Source organism: Gymnoscopelus microlampas, assembly GCF_963454915.1.
Source record: "Gymnoscopelus microlampas genome assembly, chromosome: 2".
In the NCBI taxonomy this organism is placed as follows: Eukaryota; Metazoa; Chordata; class Actinopteri; order Myctophiformes; family Myctophidae; genus Gymnoscopelus; species Gymnoscopelus microlampas.
The window spans coordinates 19693620-19714518 of NC_139939.1; the positions used below are offsets into that span (position 1 = coordinate 19693620).

A 20899-nucleotide genomic window follows, 5' to 3' on the forward strand; every position below is an offset into this window, starting at 1 on the left:
CTCCATCAATTCAATACTTCATGGGGTGTGTAATTGATAGTGAAACAAAAATAGGGCTCGCAACTCACTTTTATGCTCCAAGGTTTTATTCAAACAAACAGCAGATACGACGTTTCGACCCTTTCGGTCTTTTTCAAATTGTCATACTTGGAAAAAGTTGGGAGCCCTGTTTTAGTTTCAGTATCACTGTTCATACAGTTAAAGCTCAGCACCAAAGAACGGAGGATGTGCGTTATTTGTTTTTCTGAGTGTGTACCGTAATTGATAGGACACAAGTAATTTTTTGGGGTGAACTACTCCTTTAATGTCTTACTGTACCACGTGCTGTTTACATTTCTGACTAAAGTATAAATCAATATAAATACATCAATCAAAAGTCCTCATTAGCCCCGCCAGGCCAGAATGGCCCGGGGGTGGGGATTATGCATTTGCCCCTTCCGTCCGTGTGTGTGTGTCCGTGTCGTCCATGTGTGTATCTGTGAACAGCTAATCTCCGGCACCATTGGACTCTTGAGGGACAAATGGTTCGAATAGCTGCATTTGCCCCTCTCCGTCCGTCCGTCCGTGTGTGTGTGTGTGTGTGTGTGTGTGTGTGTGTGTGTGTGTGTGTGTGTGTGTGTGTGTGTGTGTGTGTGTGTGTGTGTGTGTGTGTGTGTGTGTGTGTGTGTGAACAGCTAATCTCCGGCACCATTGAGAGACCAACGGTTCAAATAGCTTCAAGTCTTTCTAGCTGGTATTCCGTGCAAAGGGGGGCAGCGTTTTTGAACACTTTTTGTAGGCCATGGATTTGTAGTGTTTGAAGTGTTCAAAATGTACCTCACAAACTATTAACATATCGTATCTGTCGGGTGGAAATGTCCAAAGCTGTAACTTTTCAGGATTCAAATTCAAAAGTATCAGAAGCAGCAGATCTACAAGCTCAAAACGCATTTCATGCTTGTGGATCAGCTACTTTTGATACTTTTGTGTGACGCTGTAGTGTGATCAAGTAGGACATTCATTTACGAAAAAAAAACACAAAAAAAGTTAAAATATGGAGATACCGTAAGAGGTTTCTGCCCGACAGCGACGATCATGATGGTAGTGTAGTATAAGAAAAACTTCCAACACAACGGATTCATAATGGACCGTACCTTTAACACTTGGGGTGCCAGAGGTTTATTAAAAAAATGTACGTTGAGTGCTAGGATTTTTAACCATTTTTTAGGAGCCGAGATACAGGCTTTTGAAGTCCTAAGTTAACCAGGAAGTGGATTGGAGTCTAAATCTTCGGAAAATGATATATCCTGGTGCTGTGAAGGAAAAAAAAAAAGTTTTTTGAAAAAAAAACATTTTTTTTCAAAAAAAAATTTTTTTCAAAAAACGTATATATACGGTTTTGGCACTCCACGGTTGTATTCCCCAATTTGGCACCCAATGTGTTAAGTACAGTACATGAAAGGGACGACCCGATGGCACAACATACGTTCTGTATCGTGGCTGGACTGTTTGCTGTGTGTCATATTATTGCCCTGTTCTCTGTCCACCTTTCCTGCCTCTCTCTTTCTCTCACTGACAATATCGAAATAAAGCAGAACTGTTGAAAAGATTATCTCTAGAAAAATAATACATGAGAGATGTTTTGATATTGTTGTTTTTATAGTTTGGCTTAGTGTTTTTTTTGACACAGAACCCATTCCACAGTTCCACGTCCGTGTCGTTTTAGAGGTTCAGCCGTCAAAGTCATGGAAACAATAAAGTCCCATCTCTGTTGAAACATTGGCTCAACTTAGAGCGCTGCACAGCTGCGGCTCTGCCTGTCGCGATCTTTGATATTTTGTGTTTGAATCAAGGCCAAAAATGAATCACACTGGGCTCCGGAATTGTTATTCCGGGCAGCTCTAGTCTGTGTGCACGGCCATCCTCGTCACACCCCCGTTGACAAATAAACATGTTTTATTCAATCAAGCCATGTTCGTCACGGTCGCTCTCGCTTCTCTCCAAGGTGTTGTTGGCACAGTCGGGGGTAAATTAACCCATTGAGACCTGGAACGCATCTGTGTAGCAGATATACAAGCTCATAGCGCGGCACCGAGTGCCGCGCTATGAGCTTGTAGATCTGCTATTTTTGAAAAATCTTGATTTTTTTTTTTCAAAAAACTGTTAGGATTTTGAAAACATGTTTAAGAATCGCCTCAGGTATTAATGGGTTAAACATACCGCCGAGCAGCGTGCAGTCCTTTGCATAAGCTATGCCCCGACAATCACGATGATCTCATAATAAAGTGCAATATCCTCAAAGTTAGAGATGCAAATGATGTGAATGCTAAATATTCTGCTTGTGATTACTGAATATGTTTAACAACTTAAGCCTGTTTTATACTTCGCCGTTTGATGGTGTTGTGCAGCGAAAATAGGCAATCTGCAAGCTCACAATGCGTACCATCGTGACACGGTTTCACACGTTTTGAGAGATTTTGAAAAGTTATGATGAAATGTCATGTTATTGTTTTTCCCATTAAGACCTGCAACGCATCTGTGTCACTTTAGATTTCTTTGGCTATTCAAAAATAGCAGATATACAAGCTCATAGCGCGGCACTTGGTGCCGCGCTATGAGATTGTAGATCTAATATTTTTGAAAAATCTTGAATTTTGTTTTTCTTCCAAAAAACTGTTAGTATTTAGAAAACATTTTTAAGAATCACCTCAGGTCTTAGAACCTTGAAAAAATAGTTTTCATTGTGACTCCGATAAATAGGAGCTTAAAGTCTACTGTGTTAGTTCCATTGATCCAATTCAGTTAATTTCATGTCACAGACTGACCCTGGGAACTGTAATTTCAAGAATGATGAACAGCCATATTCTCACCCTCTCAACCGAGGGGGGGGTTTAGACCAGCTTTCATAAGCAGAAACAAAACATTTTCTGGTAACAACAATTTAGCTGGCTGAGAGTGCTCTTTTGTCTTCTTGTACATCGTTGCACAAGTGGGTAATTCATTAAGTCATTGCCATCGCATGCACGAGTGCTTCTGGAAAAGTAATATGAGTTACTGAAACTCTAAATGAATATAAATTAATCACAACAATGACAGTAGAGGTGTGCATCGCAGGAGACGTGAGTCACGTCAGAACCGATCTCTGGTGACAGAGTGACATACAGTAGTTACTGTAATTAACCCATTGAGACCTGAAGCCGATTCTACATGTCTCCTAAATCTCAACAGTATTCTGAAAAACTTATGTTTCTATATCAGTGGTGATCAATCTTTTTTATGTCAAGGACCCCAAAATGATATGTTTTTGGCCACAGACCCCATCAAAATATTTTGTTCCAGGGACCCCCAGAAGCAAAGGTTTGAGTTAAAAATGTTCGCTTTAAAAATATATATATTCAAAGATTTGCACACATTTTCACGATTTTTCAAAAATAGCAGATCTACAAGCTCGCGCTATGAGCTTGTATATCTGCTATTTTTGAATAGCCTAAAGTGTAAAATAATGCTTTTTAGCTCAAATCTAAAAATGACACAGTTCCAGGTCTTAATGGGTTAAGGCCAATTTATGCTTGGAGTGTTTAACGATGCACATTTCTCACTACATGCCTTACTACATTCTTAGCTTTGAGCGTTCATACTGTCTGTGACTCACAGACAGTCTCCCCACTAAATGTAAACAAGGAAGTAGAGATGTTCGATATTGACTTTTTTTTACCGATATCCAATACACCGATATTGTCCAACTCCTAATTTCCGATACCGATATCAACCGATACCGACGCATGCAGGCTTTTTCACCAAAAGCCAACTAATTGCCAGGTAACAACAACACATATCTAATAAAATAAAATAGCTATAATATCTAATACATCTAACATAATACAGTGATGTTGTTAGGTTTTCAATGAAGTGAGTCCCGGGACTCACTGGTGGTCATTTGAATGAGTACTTGAGTAAATGTACTCAGTTACACCAGTTTACACCACTGAACTTACTGTAGTATAACTCAGGCTTGACTGACACTTATAGATCTTAACATCCACATTGGCTCCGGGGTCTATGTCTCTTCTCTAGGAGCTGCATGTGATCAGTACCGATGACAACCGTGTGGTGGCGGCCGTCCAGGAGTGGAACCAGAACGAAACCTACAACCTGTACGTGTCCCGAACGGCGGGGGTCTACTACACGCTGGCCCTGGAGAACGTGGTCAGCAGCATGGGTCTGGAGGGCAACGTGATGGTCGACCTCTACGAGGTACAATGTCCACAAACCAACCAAAATAGTTACATGTACTGTAGCTCTGGTCCATAGCTGTAGAAGGAGTTGTACTTAAAGGAGACATCCGGGCATTTTAAGTGTTATCTTTGATGTGTCGCTTAGCACTCACCAACATTGAAAGGGTCGTTGAGTTAATCCCATTGAGTCCGTTTCGTCTCGTCTAACGACCCCCTCCGTTGGCATAATGGAGGCGCGAGAATAGCAGAAATTCGCCTATTTAACAAATGCAAAGTCTGTTTTTTTTCTCCTAGTAGTCATTGTGGAGTCTCATGATACCCTAACAGGTGCTGAAAGTCCCGACGAGCTAACCGCTAATGCACAACGAGCTAACGCTAGTTGCTTGTTTCTCTCCCAGAGCCTGGCACCTCGTGTTGCCAGGCAGAGAAACACTATGGTACTTTCCATTCTTTTCCCTCGCACCGCGCTAGCGCATCCTCTCGTCTGTAGTAGAAATAAAAAATACACCTTTGCTACTCACCAAAACAAAGACGGTTTTATGGAGTTGAAAGCCTACTCTGCTAATTGGGAACACTCTGAGCCCCCCACCTCACGTCTAAAATACACTTTTTGGCCAGAAAAGAAAATATTTCACGGGAAGGAAGAAATGTTTTTGGTTACTCCACAGTGCCCTCTACAGATCTGGTCAATGGAATTTTCCTATTGACCAGATTCTTCCTTCCGGTGAAATATTGAATTTTGGCCAAAAAAGTGTTTTTTAGGCGAGCTTTAGGAATGCACTGCGGATTTGTAGCGGAAGTTGAGAGTTGTGTAAGTCCCGGGAAAGACGCGCTGTGATTGGCCAGTAGTCACTTTGAGTGTCGGGGCTGAGTAGGCTCAAAGCGAACTTCGCAACGTTCGGCACGGCAACTTGCGCGCTTTAGCGCGCTTGGTGGTGCCTCTCGTGGCTCACGTTCGCTTGAGACTGCGCCCCTCCGTCGCGGCCCGGTCCAAAACTATACTTTATCGGCGAAGTCCGCGGTTGTTTGAAAAGGTATTGTCCCAAGCGGGAGTCGAACCTAGACTCCCAGTGGTAGTGGAGAATGTGACGTCCTAACTCTTCTAATGTAGAAGAGTGCGGGCGCCTACCCACTACAAATCCGCCCTGCGCTACCATATCTAGCGTATTTTAGATGTGAGGTGGGGGGGCTCAGAGTGTTCCCACTTAGTAGAGTAGGCTTTCAACTCCATAAAACCGTCTTTGTTTTGGTGAGTAGCAAAAGTGTATGTTTTATATTTACTACAGACGAGAGGCTGTTCTACCGCGGTGTGAGGGGAAAGAATTGAAAGTACCATAGTGTTAAGGAGAACTCCTTCTAACGCTATGGACCAGAGCTACACGTACTGTAGCAATGGCCATCTTGTTTCTGTTCACTGTCTTCACTAATGTCCCCCAGGTATAAACAAGGTATGTGTCTGCCTGTTCGTCTATCTGTGTGTTTCCTAATCAATGGAGTTCCTGTCTAAAAGTGAGTACCGTCGCAGAGGTGGTTCATAAAGGGCAACTTCAGCAACAATGGTTGGTTGGTAGGCTGCTACTGGTGGTTATGCTGGTAGCTGGTATCTGGTAGGCGTGTGTTGGTATCTGCTAGGCTGGTATCTGCTACGCCAGGGGTCTTCAACTTTTTCAGGCCAAGGACCCCCTAGCTGAGAGAGAGATGAAGCAGGGACCCCCTCTATATTGTATAAAATTGTGTTTCACATTCCAATTTTTTTGTTTACGTGGTCTTACGGGCTCTTTTGAGGCCTCTTTGCCAAAAATAGACGATCTTTGAAGCCTCTTTGCCAAAAATAGCAGATCTACAAGCTCACAACGCCTCGCGCTGCGAGGCGTTGTGAGCTTGTAGATCTGCTATTTTTGGCCAAAGTTCTCCTCAGAAAAGGGATGCTAGTGTTCAAGTGGTTAAGGTAAAATAAAAAATCATATCACACAAAGATTTGGCGGACCCCCTGCAGTAACTCTGAGGACCCCCTAGGGGTCCCGGACCCCCTGTTGAAGACCCCTGTGCTAGGCTGGTTGCTGGTAGATTGGTATCTGTTATAGGCTGCTGCTGGTATCCGCTAAGCTAAGGTTTTATGTCACATTCTGACAACAAACCTTAGGATTCAGGTAACAATAGCGAAAATATAGCCTTTTTTGTTTTACATAATCGTATGAGCACTAGTGTGTTAAAACACTGAAATGCAGCGCTAGAAGCAAGTATGATGTGGGGGGAGAGTGGTGGAGCTATAACAGCGTTCCAGACATTTCTGTTCCCGCTGTTTCCATTTTGGCAACCTTTCCCTGATATTAGAAAGAAAATGCATTTGATTGACGATTGGCCAGCATGGAGGGTTATTATAGCCAGGGATCAATATTTCAGCACTATGGGAGATAGAGAGAATGAAATGTACGCCTCATTTTGGAAGCAGATCTTGCCGCTGTAGGTATAGGTCCACTGTTTGCAGAACACAGTGTGTGAATACGAAGCAGCTTTCAGAGTGCTGACGCCAACAAAGGCAATAACAGACCGGGCCAAGGATATGGATTTTTGTCAGGGTGGGGGGGGAGCTGAGATTATTCCTTTCTTGATGAATAACTGCTGATATTAGTTCGCCAAATGTACTCGATACAAAGGCAAGGATAGGTAGAAGCATTCCACGTGTTTCTGAGAAGGAAATATCAGCATCAGGTATGCTGCAACTATCCAATATTTTCTTTGTGATTATTCTATCGATTTGTTTTTTGAAGCGTGTTTTAATTCGTTTTTTCGTTTTTCTTTAAATATATCAACAAGTCAATGTGAAAAAAATGTAATCCTTTTTTCGTGTGTGAAAATAGCAGATCTACAAGCTCACAACGTGTCGCATTGTGACGCCAGTAGATCGTCTATTTTCGCTAGTTTAAAAAACTTGGAAAAAACTATTTTTTTTCTCGTAAAATCGATTATCTTTTTATAATCAATTAAACAATTAGTTTGATTAACCGTTGCACCCCTAGCATCAGGCATTTGTTGGAGTCAAAATACGATCTCTGAATCAAATAATTAGGCTTGTTCATGATACCTCCCTCGCCTGAAAAGCCCTTTCATTTGGGCCCCAGTGACCGAATCAAATCCATTGGCTTGATTGGGGTCGCCACCTCAAACACAACAAAACATGTTTCAAATCCAATGTGGCCTGAAGCAAACATTTAGCATATTATGCTAAATGTCTGCTCCAGGCCACATTGAAGCATCTGCCATTTATCAAGAGGACGGGTACTGTCATTTGACTCACTAGAGTATCCCTAAAGCTTGTTTCCAAAGCCACCCAGAACATGTGAGATTCTTTCACACACTCTCAGACACACATTGATTGGCAAGAGACCCCAGATAATCATTATAGTAATTTCCTGCGCAGCATATGTATACACTATTGGATTTAGCTGGAAATACAGAAGTGGTAAGCTTGTAAGGATTTGTCCATGTCACTGGGCTTTTGATTGAGAATATATAGCCTACAGCAGTGGTTCTCAAACTTTTTCATGTCAAGGACCCCCAAATTCACACTTATTAGCCCGTGGACCCCCATTTGAAAAGACATGCCAGAGACTCCCAAAAGAGAAGATTATACGGCTCTAGCAGTGATTCTCAACCATTTTAATTTCAAGGACCCCCAGTTTGACATGCGTTAGGTTACGGACCCCCATTTAATGGCATTTCTATCTCTGGGACCCCAATTTATATTGTAAAATCAATATTAATTTAACTCTGAGAGTGTACAAATGGAACCAAATGAACCCTAACAGGTCCATTTGGTTCCATTTGTACACTCCCAGAGTTGCAGACCCATAAGGGTCCATTCGGTTCCTAACTATCCATCATTTAGCTGGAGACCCCCTGGAACTCCCTCAAGGACCCCTGGGGGTCCCCAGACCCCACTTTGAGAACCAATGGCCTATACAGTATATGTGCGTGCGTGTGGGAATAGCCAATCGTTTATTTACATTTGTTATATATACTCTTTTTGTTGAATATGTTTTACATTTTTGGATGTAATTATAGAGTGGTTAACATCAGTGTGATATGTAAACCACTCTGGGTGGTTGATATCTCCTAGGTGGCAGGGATTAAGGGGATGTTCCTGGCCAACAGGAGAACGGACAACCAGGTGAAGACTTACATCACGTACAATAGAGGCCGAGACTGGAGGCTGCTGCAGGCTCCAAGCACCGGCCTGAAGGGAAACAACATCCACTGTGTTTTGGTAAGTGTGTATTTTATGCTTCATCTACATGGCTGTTATGGTTTAGAATTTTTCATTACTTTACATGTTTTCATTTCATTTTTGACTAGTCTAGTAGTTTTCTACTTTATTCCGGCAACAAGTGTGTGCTCCTCGGCTCCAGCCTTTAGGCCACCGCTGCCTAAAATCCCTGTATTTAACACTTATTTTTAACCCATTCAATCCGGGAACGCGTCTACAAATGTCTTCTAACAGTTTTCTGAAAACCGTATGTTGCTATAATATCAGTGGTTCTCAAACTTTTTCATGTCAAGGGCCACCCAAAATGATGTATTTGGTCGCGGACCCCCCATCTCAAAACGTTTAGTTCCAGGGACCCCCCCCCCCCCCCCCCAGAGATTGGAGTTACAAATGTTCGCTTTAAATATATATATATATATATATATTCAAAGATTTGCACACATTTTCATATAGCTACGAGCTTGTAGATCTGCTATTTTTTTTAAAATAATAAAATAAGTGAAAATGTGTGCAAATCTTTTTAATATATATATATACATTTTTAACTCAAGTCTTTGCTTCTGGGGGTCCCTGGAACAAAATATTTTGAGAATATTTTTTTCAAAAAATATTTGCTTTAATAATTATATATATTCAAACTTTCAAAGATTTGCACACATTTTCACGATTTTTAAAAAATGGCAGGTCGACAAGCTCATAGCGTGGCACTCGGTGCTACTCGCGCTATGAGCTTGTGTATCTGTCTGCTGTTTTTGAATAGCCAAAGTATAATATAAAATCTAAAAATCTAAAATGACACAGATGCCTTCCCGGATTGATTGGGTTAACACAAAAAAAAACCTTTAACTCTGAGAGGATACGCATGGATAAACAGTGAAGGATGTTGCAGTGCGTTTCCATCAAAGCTATAGGCCTTATATCAGAAGTTTTTCTTGATCCCGGCGCTGATGAGGCTGCATGGAGTCTCTGCAGAAAGAGCAGCGCCCATCAAAGCTGCTCTGAGACCGCTGGGCTTAAAGGTCAGATGTTTTCATTCGGCCCAATGAGATGACCTCCCATTTACCAAACGCAGGCTGGAGAGGCGTCAAAGACGAGAGAAGACATTGAAAGATTTGTCTCCGCCTAACAAGCCTCTCTGAGCTCAACGTTTCTCATGCTACGTTAGGTTTCTCCCTCGTTTACAAAGTTCGCAATGTTTCGCTTTATCCTTTACTCCGCGGCAGGCTTATTTCTTCTGGGGTTTTCTTTTCAATCATGTACTGCTAGTTCAAGCAATCACCTGCCTACTGATCAGTGGTGGAAAGTAATTAAGTACTGTACATGCACTCAAGTACTGTACTTAAGTACAATTTTGAAGTATTCAGTATCCAATTTCCAATACTTTTACTTCTACTCCACTACATCTCGGTGGCAAATATTGTACTTTTACTCCATTACAATTATTTAGTTACTAGTTACTTTGTAGATATAAATTATTATATTATGAAACACACATTAACCACTTCAGCCATATTTTATGCATAGGCTATTTGAAAATAGCAGATCTACAAGATCACAATGCGTCGCATCGCGACGCGTTGTGAGCTTGTAGATCAGCTATTTTCAAACATTTTTAGTACTTTTACTTTTGGTACTGTAAGTACATTTTGATGCCAATACTTTTGTACTTTTACTCAAGTAACATTTTGAACACAGGCCTTTTACTTGTAACAGAGTATTTCCACACTGTGGTATTGCTACTTTTACTGAAGTGAAATGTCTGAGTACTTTTTCCACCACTGCTACTGATGTGTTCGTGAAGAGAGTTGTGCCAAGACAGAAGAAAAAAAAACATTATGATTAGCTTACAGTAGTTATTAGGTTCGGTGACGAAGCACGTTTGCTAGTTTTCTTTTACCAGAACCCTAGCCGTAATAACCCAAACAAAAAACATTATCCACCTTTTTTTATGAACTAATTATTAATTCTGTGGCGTGCCTCGCTTTCCTCTCACATTATACAGTCATTTGTCAGGAAATGTCAGAGTTTTAATAAACCTCTAAACAGCCCATCACAACATGGCGCGCACCACTGGCATTTTGCTGGGTTGTAATGAGAATTGTGTCGGTAAAGGTTATCCCAATCAGAATTAATGGTGAGACCAGCCAATAAGGGACACAATGCTTGTGAAGAAACTTGTGATTCGGGGGAAGGGTTGTACTTTTTAGTTGAAATGTCGAATACTGTTAAATTGACACATCGTTGCTGTCGGGCAGAAACCAGCCAACTCCATTTTTGAGTTTTTTCTTTTTTTTTTTCATAAATCAGTGCTTTACGTCTGTCTGTTGTTTAGAAACATATTGAACCAATAAAAAGTATTAAAAAGTGCTTCTGACAAAACCAGCAAACTCCACCCCCCTTTGGTGGAGTTGGCTGGTCTTTCTCTATTTTGTACACCATCATTGTACAATTACGTGTAATACAGGGTTAAATTATCAAACTAATCAATTTAGTTGATTCTAAAAAAATATATTTGACTTTTTATTTGATTTGTTTATTATTCGATTATTCGATTAACCTATATGAGCAATAAAGAAGTTTTCTTGGTTCTAAATACCGGTTATATTTCGGTTATAATAGCCCAGCCCTAATATACAGTCTGTTTCATATCCTAAATGTCCTGTGGTTTTGATCCTGGAGTTTTCATTGTGAGGGTTAGTGGGTAGGGTAAGTGTTTTGCATTGTAATGTATACTTTTCTCTGGACCTATTGTGTCTGGCATAAATTATGATTATGATTATTTTGTTTATTCTGCCATCCTACAGCCCTACTGCTCCTTGCACCTCCATCTCCATGTGTCAGCTAACCCCTACACTTCAGGAAACATAGCCAGCAAGGACTCCTCACCCGGGATCATTGTGGCATCAGGTAGGTGAAGTGGGCTCTCCTTTGGAGTAGCATGTTGGAGGCTGCATTACTACGACTCTATTTTTTTTGCAGCTCCACCTAACAAATGAACGTGTGGACTTTATTTTTAAGTGGAAAAAAAATAAGGAACTTCACTGACTTCCACCCTATCGGTATGACACTCAGATGGCACTGAGTCGTGACGCGACACGTTGTGAGCTGAGCTTACAGATCAGCTATGTTTTTATGATGTGCTTTACAAAACTTGTGAAATGGCACATTTGCATAATGAGTACTTATGTAAATTCAACACTGTCTAACCCCCAAAAGTCATATTGTGTCTTATTGACAAAACGTCAACATGTGACTTGAAGGGGGGGGGGGGCAAATAAGCCACATGTTGACTTTTCGGGACCAGTTCTCAGCGTTTCTGACGGTCCGACAAAGACTCTCCGACAAAAGTCCCGACAGGGCCAGAATCGTAAATCATATTCCCCAACATGTGACTTTTTTTGCCCCCCCCCCCCCCCCCCCTTCAAGTGACATGTTGACGTTTGGTCAATAAGTCACAATATGCCTTTTAGGGTTGAGACAGCGTTTGTAAATTGTGATGCCAATAATGTTGTACTTTTACTCTGGTACAATTTTGAATAGAGAAATGTTACGTGTAATTTTCTACATTGTGGTATTGCTACTTTTACTCAAGTCAATAGTCGGAGTACTTCCTCCACACCTGCTCGCAGAGATAAAGACCACCAAAAACACCTAACTTCACAGACAAAGCTAAGAGATATGGCCTGGTCTCTCTCTCTGCCAGGTGGAAACTGCAGCTGGGAATTCTGGAACTCCTCCTTTTACATCAAACCAGTGCAATCTTACATGGCTTAGTTTCCATTCCAACATTATTCTGTAACTTTGAGACTGCGGTTGTCCTCTACCTTCCACTCATTTAAAAGAGAAAATGTTGGTCAACTTCAATAGCAGTCCACATTTCCCACAGGCAACCTGACAGCACGTGTGCGTGCGTGTGTGCGCTGTGCATGTTATCTCACAGTTGAGCAGGGCCCGATCACGTCACATCACATCAGAAGCCTATAGCCTACCCTACGGTCTCTATAAACCCCCACCCCGCTATCAGCCTTTAGCCATGGTGGCTATAGCCACTGATATCTGGTACAAGGCCGGACTCACACATGCACGGCCATATAGGTCCCCTGATGAGGCCAGTACTGTGGGTGCTGGGTGGTTGCATATGGGTGCAGGGTGGGTGCTGTGTGGTTGTATAGGTACAGGTGGTTGTAGTAAGTAGATGGTTGCATGACTAGAGAGAGTTGGCAGCATAGGGGGTTTACTTCTGAAAGTTGTTTATCAACTATTAACAAAATACTTAACAAGTCATTAATTAGTAAATGCCTTATTAATAGTTCATGATGTTCTGTAATTATTTATAAGGCATAGTTATTCTAAAGTGTAGCACTTACTAACAGCCAGCGTGTGTGTCTGAACCAATATATCAAACAGTGTTTGAAATAGATTTCAGAGATCGAGGGACGAATCAAATGGCTTTTCACTTGCCCTCCGTAGACAGACATTGGACACTCCTCAACAGTCATTTTCTTATTAAACAGGAACATCCAGGACTTTCTGGTTGCTGGAAAGCCATGCAGTAATCTAAAGTTAATCATTTAGTTTAGTCTCTTTGTGACTTCGATATGACTTTTTGACCTAATAATGGCGTTACCTGTCATGAAGAAAACACCCTTATTTCATAGACATTAACCCATTAAGACCGGGAACGCGTCATTTTCATTATTTTTTTTATTTCTTTGGCTATTCAAAACTAGCAGATATAGATCTGCTATTTTTGAAAAATCATTATTTTTTTTAGCACATTTTTGAATATATATATGTTTTTAAAGCGAACATTTGTAACTCAAATCTTTGCTTCTTGTGCAAAGTTAACTGGGCCTGTGTGAGGAGTTTAGCCTATCAGTGGCCGTTATCGCGCTTCCCTTGTGTTTGTATTCCAGCCTGGTGTTTAACCACCTGGTGCCAATTACTGGCTAAATGGAAGCTATTAGTGTAGTCTACCCACCATTAGGACCGCTCAAGTCTTAACATGGTTGGAGAGGTTGAATGAATGCAGAAATCTGAATTTGTCGCATACTGTATATACTGTGAGTTCATGGCTGTTTCTGTGTGTTCAGTTGACATTGTAATTAAAGTCTCAATGCACTGTATAATTGCACTATTGGAACCCCTGTTGAATCACTCTGTCGGCTTTGGACTAATTTGAATAAAATAGTAAATAGTTTTACTCCAACATTGACTGAAAACTTTGGCAACACGTAAAAGGAAACATTTTCAATAATTTAAACTTTAAATTATTGAAAATAAAGGAGTGGTTCCCAAACGTTTTAGCTTGAGACCCAAAAGAGACATTTGATGTCTTCTCAGGACCCAAACTAGTGAAAATAGCCGATCTACAAGCTCAGTTGTGAGCATGTAGATCTTCTATTTTCACTAGTGTACTTGTTAAGTTTCTTTAATTAACGGAATGTGGAATGGAATACATTTCATCTTTTTGGGTACTTTTTTAAAGTTAATAATAAATAATAATAATAGGGTCCACAACCCTAACATGGGTCCCGACCCATTAGGGCTGGTAAATAAATATTCAAATTTAGAATATTCCTCGAATATGGGGGAAATATGTTCAAATATGAAAATGAATATTCAAATTATTATAATTTTTTTTTTTAATGTTTATTTGACAGGGACAATACAAAAACATTTTATCAAGTTATAAAAACAAACAAAAATGTATGTTTTATTGGATCCGAACACTTGTACATATAGTTTTTTGTATTGTCCCTGTCAAATAAACATTTTTTTTTAAATAATACTAATAATACTAATAATAGATGTAATAATAATAAGGGTAATAATAATAATAATAATAATAATAATAATAGGGGTAATAATAATAATAATAATAATAATAATAATAATAATAATAATAATAATAATAATAATAATAATAATACATGACATTCATATAGTGCTTTTCACAAACAAGTCAAAAAAATAAAAGCTAAGCAAAACAGAGGTGGGGTTTGTGGGCAGTTTTAAACAAGGAGAGGGTGCGGGCAGCTTTGATGTGAGTTGGAAGTGAGTTACAGAGGGAGGGGTCCGGCAACTGAAAAGGACCTGTCACCCACGGTTTGATGCTTTGTCCTGGGGACCACCAGGAGGTTGCCATCACCAGACCTGAGGGAACGGGAGGGGGCATGGTGGTGGTGGACTAGGTCAGAGAGGTAGCTGGGGGCTATGGGTTATTGAGGGCCTTGTAGTTGATGAGCAGTATCTTGAAAGCTGTATTCTGTATTTGACGGGAAACACAGTGAGGGTCATGGAGGACTGCCGTGATGTGATCTCTAGAGCAGGTTCTGGTGAGTAGCCGGGCTATTGGAGGCTATGGCAGTAATCGAGTGATGTGATGAAGGCGTGAATGAGTGTCCCTGTAATAGAGTGAGACAGTGTGGGATGAAGGCGGGCAATGTTGCTGAGGTGGAAGAAGGCTGCTTTAGTGATCGGTTTAACATGGGGGCTGGAAGGGGGAGGGTGGGATCCAGGAGGACACCAACGTTATACGGACTTGGGTGGAGGGGGTGACAGTGGAGCCGTCGATGTTCAGGGAGAAGTTATATGAGTGGAGCGTGTGAGAGACTCTGGACCAATGATGAGGACTTCGGATTTATTGCGGTGGAGTTTCCGGAAGTACATCTGGAGTTTAAGGTCAAGGTTGAAGCGAGTTCCAAAATGGCATGATCGCTGTCCGTGGTGCTGAACTCTTAGGTTGTGTGCATGCGCACGCTGTTGTGCACGATTTGAGCTGTGCAGGCAGGCATACATTGTAGTGTTATTTTGTTTGCCTTTGTTTGTCCGTTTTAACTAATCAAATGGTCTAATAGCATTTAATTAACTTATATGGCATAGTATATGTGTTTTGTGACTCAAATGTCTCAAATGCTTTGAATATCTGTGAGACGACTTTAGTGAATAACCTGCAGCCATGTGTTTGTTTGTTGTAAAGTGCTGTAATATCAAGCTTTAATGGGTTATTTAGCCCCATAATGCAACGGTATAGTGCTCTTCTGAACCTTGCTTGACCACCGTGCACAGGACTGTACACCACATGGTTGGGGGGTTGGGGGTCATGCCCTCTGTCTCCTGACCCAACCTTTTCTTTCTTTTTCTTTTTTTTAAATCTTTCTTTACCCTTTTTTCTCCCAATTTTGTAATCATGCCCACTGCAATCATGCCCACAACAGAGACGGTAATGGGGGGTGGGGGGTGGGGGGGGGGGCCCCATTTTGATTACAAAATTTCTTCACATGTGGGGCATGTTGCTCTACAGTATTTGGTATACACTATTCACACCAAACACACTGAATATGTTAATAATTTATTATTGCATAAATAGGAACAGAAGATAAATAAATAAATCATTCATTTTACAAATAAATAGTTGTTCAGTGTGGACAATCCTTCTTGCTGATACAGGCGGGGATATGTTTCAGAAATGCGAGCAGTTGTATTTCTTTATTGGAATGTCCCAGCTCACACTCGGTACCCTGCATCCAAAACAAAGTAACAATTGCTTGTGACAATACAATGCACATTTGAGACCCTTCCCACAAATAAAGAAAACCAGGGACGTGCACAGATAGACTCTAGGTGGTGCTAGAGCAACTGCCCTTTGCCCTCTTGACCAGAAGTGCCCTTTCGAATAAAATTTAAAAAAAGTTTTTTTTTCCTTCAGTTTACAGCAGGTGTCTGCAACAGGGGGTCCGAGACCCCTAGGGGGTCCTCAGAGTTACTACAGGGGGTCCGCCAAATCTTTATGTGATATGATTTTTCTTTATGTGATTTATCTTTTTACCATAACCACTCGAAACCTAGCATCCTTTTTCTGAGGAGAACTTTAGCCAAAAATAGCCGATCTACAAGCCCACAACGCCTCGCGCTGCGAGGCGTTGTGGGCTTGTAGATCGGCTATTTTTGGCAAAGAGGTATAGGTGTAGAGGGAAAAAAGAGCAGGCCAAGTAAACAAAAAAAAGTATAATTTACTTGAGCACCTGCCCCTCAAAATGTCTGTGCACGCCACTGAAGAAAACAAAAACATGAGAGCAACATGAACACATTATTGTACACATGTGGTTTGCATAAAGGCATATTCAAATAAGCAGTGTATGAATGTTGGTGAGCCTACTGTAGGTAGACTTTTTACCTTGTTGTACAACCGCAGGGCTGCTTGGAGATGTGAAAAGCTGTTCAGCTGTTCTTCTGTGCCGTTCAGAGGTCGAGGTGAATGTTCATATACAAATTTAACCAGACTCTTCTCAGCCAAACAGAAGAATTTATCCTGGGAAGAAGACAGAACACGTTACAGAATACAATAGCCAACATTTTATTGCCTGTCAGGGTTGAAATAGACAGGAGTCGGGAGTGAAGCTCCATCTTACAAGTGCACACGATGCAACATGATGCTGCTGTGATAACAACACTGGATGTTTAATTAAAACATATAAAAACAGTAGATTACTCAATACCAAACTATGTTAACTTATTGAGTGCCATTAACGTGTTTCACGTGTTTTTACCGCTATGGCGCAACGTGCCAATGACGTGTTTGACGTGTTTTTGAAAAAATAGTATTAAAAATTTTTTTTTTTTTGAAAAACATGTTCAGAACCCAAGATATCATCATCTGAAGATTTGCAGCTCCATCCACTCCTTGTTTAGCGTATAACTGAAAAAGGCTGTATCTCGCTTCCTAAGCACTTTTTTTTTACCTTGAAAAAAACTCTGGCACTGGGACAAAATAATATTTTTAAAAATCTGGCAATTATGGCACTCAATTGCACTACCTAGGAGTATGTAAAAAACAAAAACAAATAAACAAAACGTAAAAAAAAAAAAAAAAGTTCTGGCACTCAATGGGTTAAGAAACTTTACAACATACCACGCATGGGTTGGCTGGTTCTCCCTCTGTTGCTGCGTAGATGCGCTCCCTCATTAACGCCTGTTTAGAGATCAGAAAGAAGACGATTAATCGTAATGATTTTCAAGAATACATTATGCAGACGATCTTGCAACACTGAATGTAACTTACATTGCGATGTTTTGTCATGGTCTCCACATCATCTTTCATTGCGCACAGTCTCAGAGCTTCTTCAGAAAGAGTCTTGTTGTGATTTTGATATTGGTCTCCTGCATGACGTGGTGCTGCGTAGACCATCATGAATGTCAGAGAGAGGATACAGAGAGTCTTCATGGCTTCGAGGTACAGCACAGGTGTCAAGTTGAGATGGAATGCTTACTAACATCCACACTCAAAACTTGGTACTTATATACGCTACTAAACGCTGACACTCTCAGACCACTATCACATCCTGATGAAGACTTGAGATTACAGATTGATGTCATGTTCCTGATGACCAAATAAGGACCTGCCATCAAGGTCGTCAAGGCCTTTCACATACATTTTGTTTCATGAGGAAGCCATGAAGGAAAAACTCTGTTACAGTCCAATTTCTGTACAGTCCAAGTCTATTATAATTTACTTAATTTATATTTTGATTACTTAACCAGGCAGGTCACACATGGACATGAACCCTGCTCTCTGCATGTCATAATCAAATTCTGCATAGACTAACATTCAGCAAAAATAGCAGTTCTACAAGCTCACAATGCGTCGCAATTTGACATGTTGTAAGCTTATAGAGTGATGAAAATTGGTGTAGAGGGTAAAAAAGGAGGGGGCTAAGTATAGATAATAAGTAAAAATAGCTATTGTGTTTGCGTTTGTGATAATGTTCATTGAAGGCTGTTAGAGAGGATCTACGTTTGTCCAGTTTTAGAGATTGCATGGTATGTTGTAAGGTTTCCCACAAACTGTAGCCAATTGTTCTTAACATAGTTTGGTATTGAGTAATCTACTGTTTTTAGATGTTCAAATTAAACATCCAGTGTTGTTGTCACAGCAGCATCATGTTGCATCATGTGCACTTGTAAGATGGAGCTTCACTCCTGACTCCTGTCCTGTCTGTCTGTCTGTCTGTCTGTCTGTCTGTCTGTCTGTCTGTCTGTCTGTCTGTCTGTCTGTCTGTCTGTCTGTCTGTCTGTCTGTCTCACACACACACACATTTACCAGCAGTGACTGACTATTTTCCTTTTAATTGTGTGTGTGTGTGTGTGTGTGTGTGTGTGTGTGTGTGTGTGTGTGTGTGTGTGTGTGTGTGTGTGTGTGTGTGTGTGTGTGTGTGTGTGTGTGTGTGTGTGTGTGTGTGTGTGTGTATACACACACACACATATATATTGATTAGCATAAGTTGTTGGAAACGGCAGGAAATTGTCAACCTTCGCTGGTGGTGAAGATAAAATGTGGTCAGTTGCGTGTCACAGCTTATCTTGAGGAAAATGTGATTGACAAAGATATCACTATGACAGGTTTACAAAAGGAATTACATAATTAAGTGAGAAGATGTATACTTATGGGTCAAATTTTACAGTTTAATTAACTCTTAGATTTTACTGTGTATGAATGTGTTAGTACTACACAAGTCTCTGTCTAACTCACACCAGATATCAGTTATGTGGAGTTGATATCATGATGGGTTATTTCATAACCTCCGTTCAGAAATGCCTCTAGTGTGAAGGGGTTTGTTATAATGGAAGGTTGGCTGATATTGGTACTATGATTACACATCTGTTCACTCAGAGAGGCGTACGGGCTAGATGCCTCAGCACCAATGTAGGATTCCATTGAGCAGATATGATAATTAAAAGGAAAATAGTCACTGCTGGTAAATGGTGCATGGTAATGCTGTCAAATGCATCTCTGACCCCCTCCGGAGGTGGTTTTGGAGATCTTCCAAACCACCTTATCTTCAATGCATCTTTCGCACTGAAATAGTAACATGAAATGATACAAGAAATGAAGACCATATTGATCCATTCGTCTTGTCGTCTTATACATGCCATTCCATCAGTATATATCAAGGAATGTGATCCTGGATGTATCCTTGATAGGCTTCAAATTTGTACATTATCTCACAAAATGATGTGTCTCTATTCCACTTGGAGGAAGAAAAAGTTCTTACATCAAGAACTAAAAGATAACCATATGTGTACCTTAATGGGACTTACTCGGCATTTGCCTATGTGAATGTCCCCAACCGGAACATTCACATACGTAAATGCAGTTATGGGCTACTTGGTGAGAATGACGCATTAGTACAGTAGGTCTAAGTTCCTCTTTCAAACGTGCAATGGAACCATTGACTGTGTAAAACGAACGTATTACTTTGGTGTCTGTATCTCCTGGCTATTTGAACCATTCGTGGCTTGAAACACTTACAACTCGTGAAAAAGCAGTATCAAGAGAAACTGCTAAAGAAGCTAGTGGCAATTGGAAGAAGTATTGATTGATGTACTACAACAACAACAACAACAACAACAACAACAACAGCATTTGAATATATTCGAATATCTGCCACTTTTTAAGACCAATATTGGAAAATCTTTTCTGAGGAAAGTTACCAGCCCTACGACCCATAGGGACACACAGACTTAAAGGAACTAACTCTAAAGGTTACGCAATACCAATTGTACCCGTTGACAGAGTACTTGCAGTAACCATTCTCATGGTATGTACTGCAGAGGCCAGTTTATGATGTCGCATTTATAGATACATTTGCCTAAAATCTATAAAGCATTTTATGGGCCTTTTCTTTTTATTATCCCACACGCTACAGACTATATCACTGCATGCCTTCTATCGTGAATCTAGTTCAATTATGCGTTTCACCGTTTATACCTACACGTACTGTAAGTGCTGTGGTTAGAGAGTGGTTTGACCTCTCACCCCTACACTTAGCCTGCCTCCGCCCATCTATTCCACTATATTAACCCCCCCCCCACACCCCCTTCCCCCGCACTCTGTTTCCAGGCTCCATCGGTTCAGAGCTCACCACGAGCAACGTCAGCGTGTTTATCACCTCGGACGCAGGCAACACATGGAGACAGGTGAGAGCACTTATTTTAATGTATAATGAATAACATGCCGCTCTTATGTTTGTATAGGTGGAAGCCAATGCTTTGCTTTGTCTTTACACACATGCAGAGCATGAAGCCTCATTTGACTATTATTCATTAATTGTTGTTGTTTTCATCAGGATGGGGGACAATTATTTTAACACATAGGCACACCTAGTGACTGCACCTTTAAACAGAACAGTACATGACAAACAAGCACTCAAAACAAGTATTATTCATTTAATTGCGGCGAAAACGAGGACAATTTGGTAGTTAAAGGACGACTTCACCCATTTTCAACCTATCGTCATATTATAGGCCCTCACTAATGCTCATGATAAAATTGTAAAAAAAAAATCTACTTGGTCTGTGTCTCATAGGAGGACTGTGGACAGTCCAGAAACCCGTCTACCTATGACATCATCATTAG

The 20899-nt window shown here is 40.7% G+C and overlaps 1 protein-coding gene across 1 annotated transcript in view; it reads left to right on the top strand.

The window, feature by feature from the left end:
- Positions 1-20899, top strand: part of sorcs1 (sortilin-related VPS10 domain containing receptor 1) — a 280871-nt gene that overhangs the window by 208761 nt on the left and 51211 nt on the right. The window contains exons 9-12 of the mRNA XM_084044273.1: positions 4054-4233; positions 8335-8481; positions 11286-11388; positions 20384-20460. Of these exons, the coding sequence (XP_083900399.1) occupies positions 4054-4233; positions 8335-8481; positions 11286-11388; positions 20384-20460 (507 nt within the window). The remainder of the gene's footprint in view (positions 1-4053; positions 4234-8334; positions 8482-11285; positions 11389-20383; positions 20461-20899) is intronic.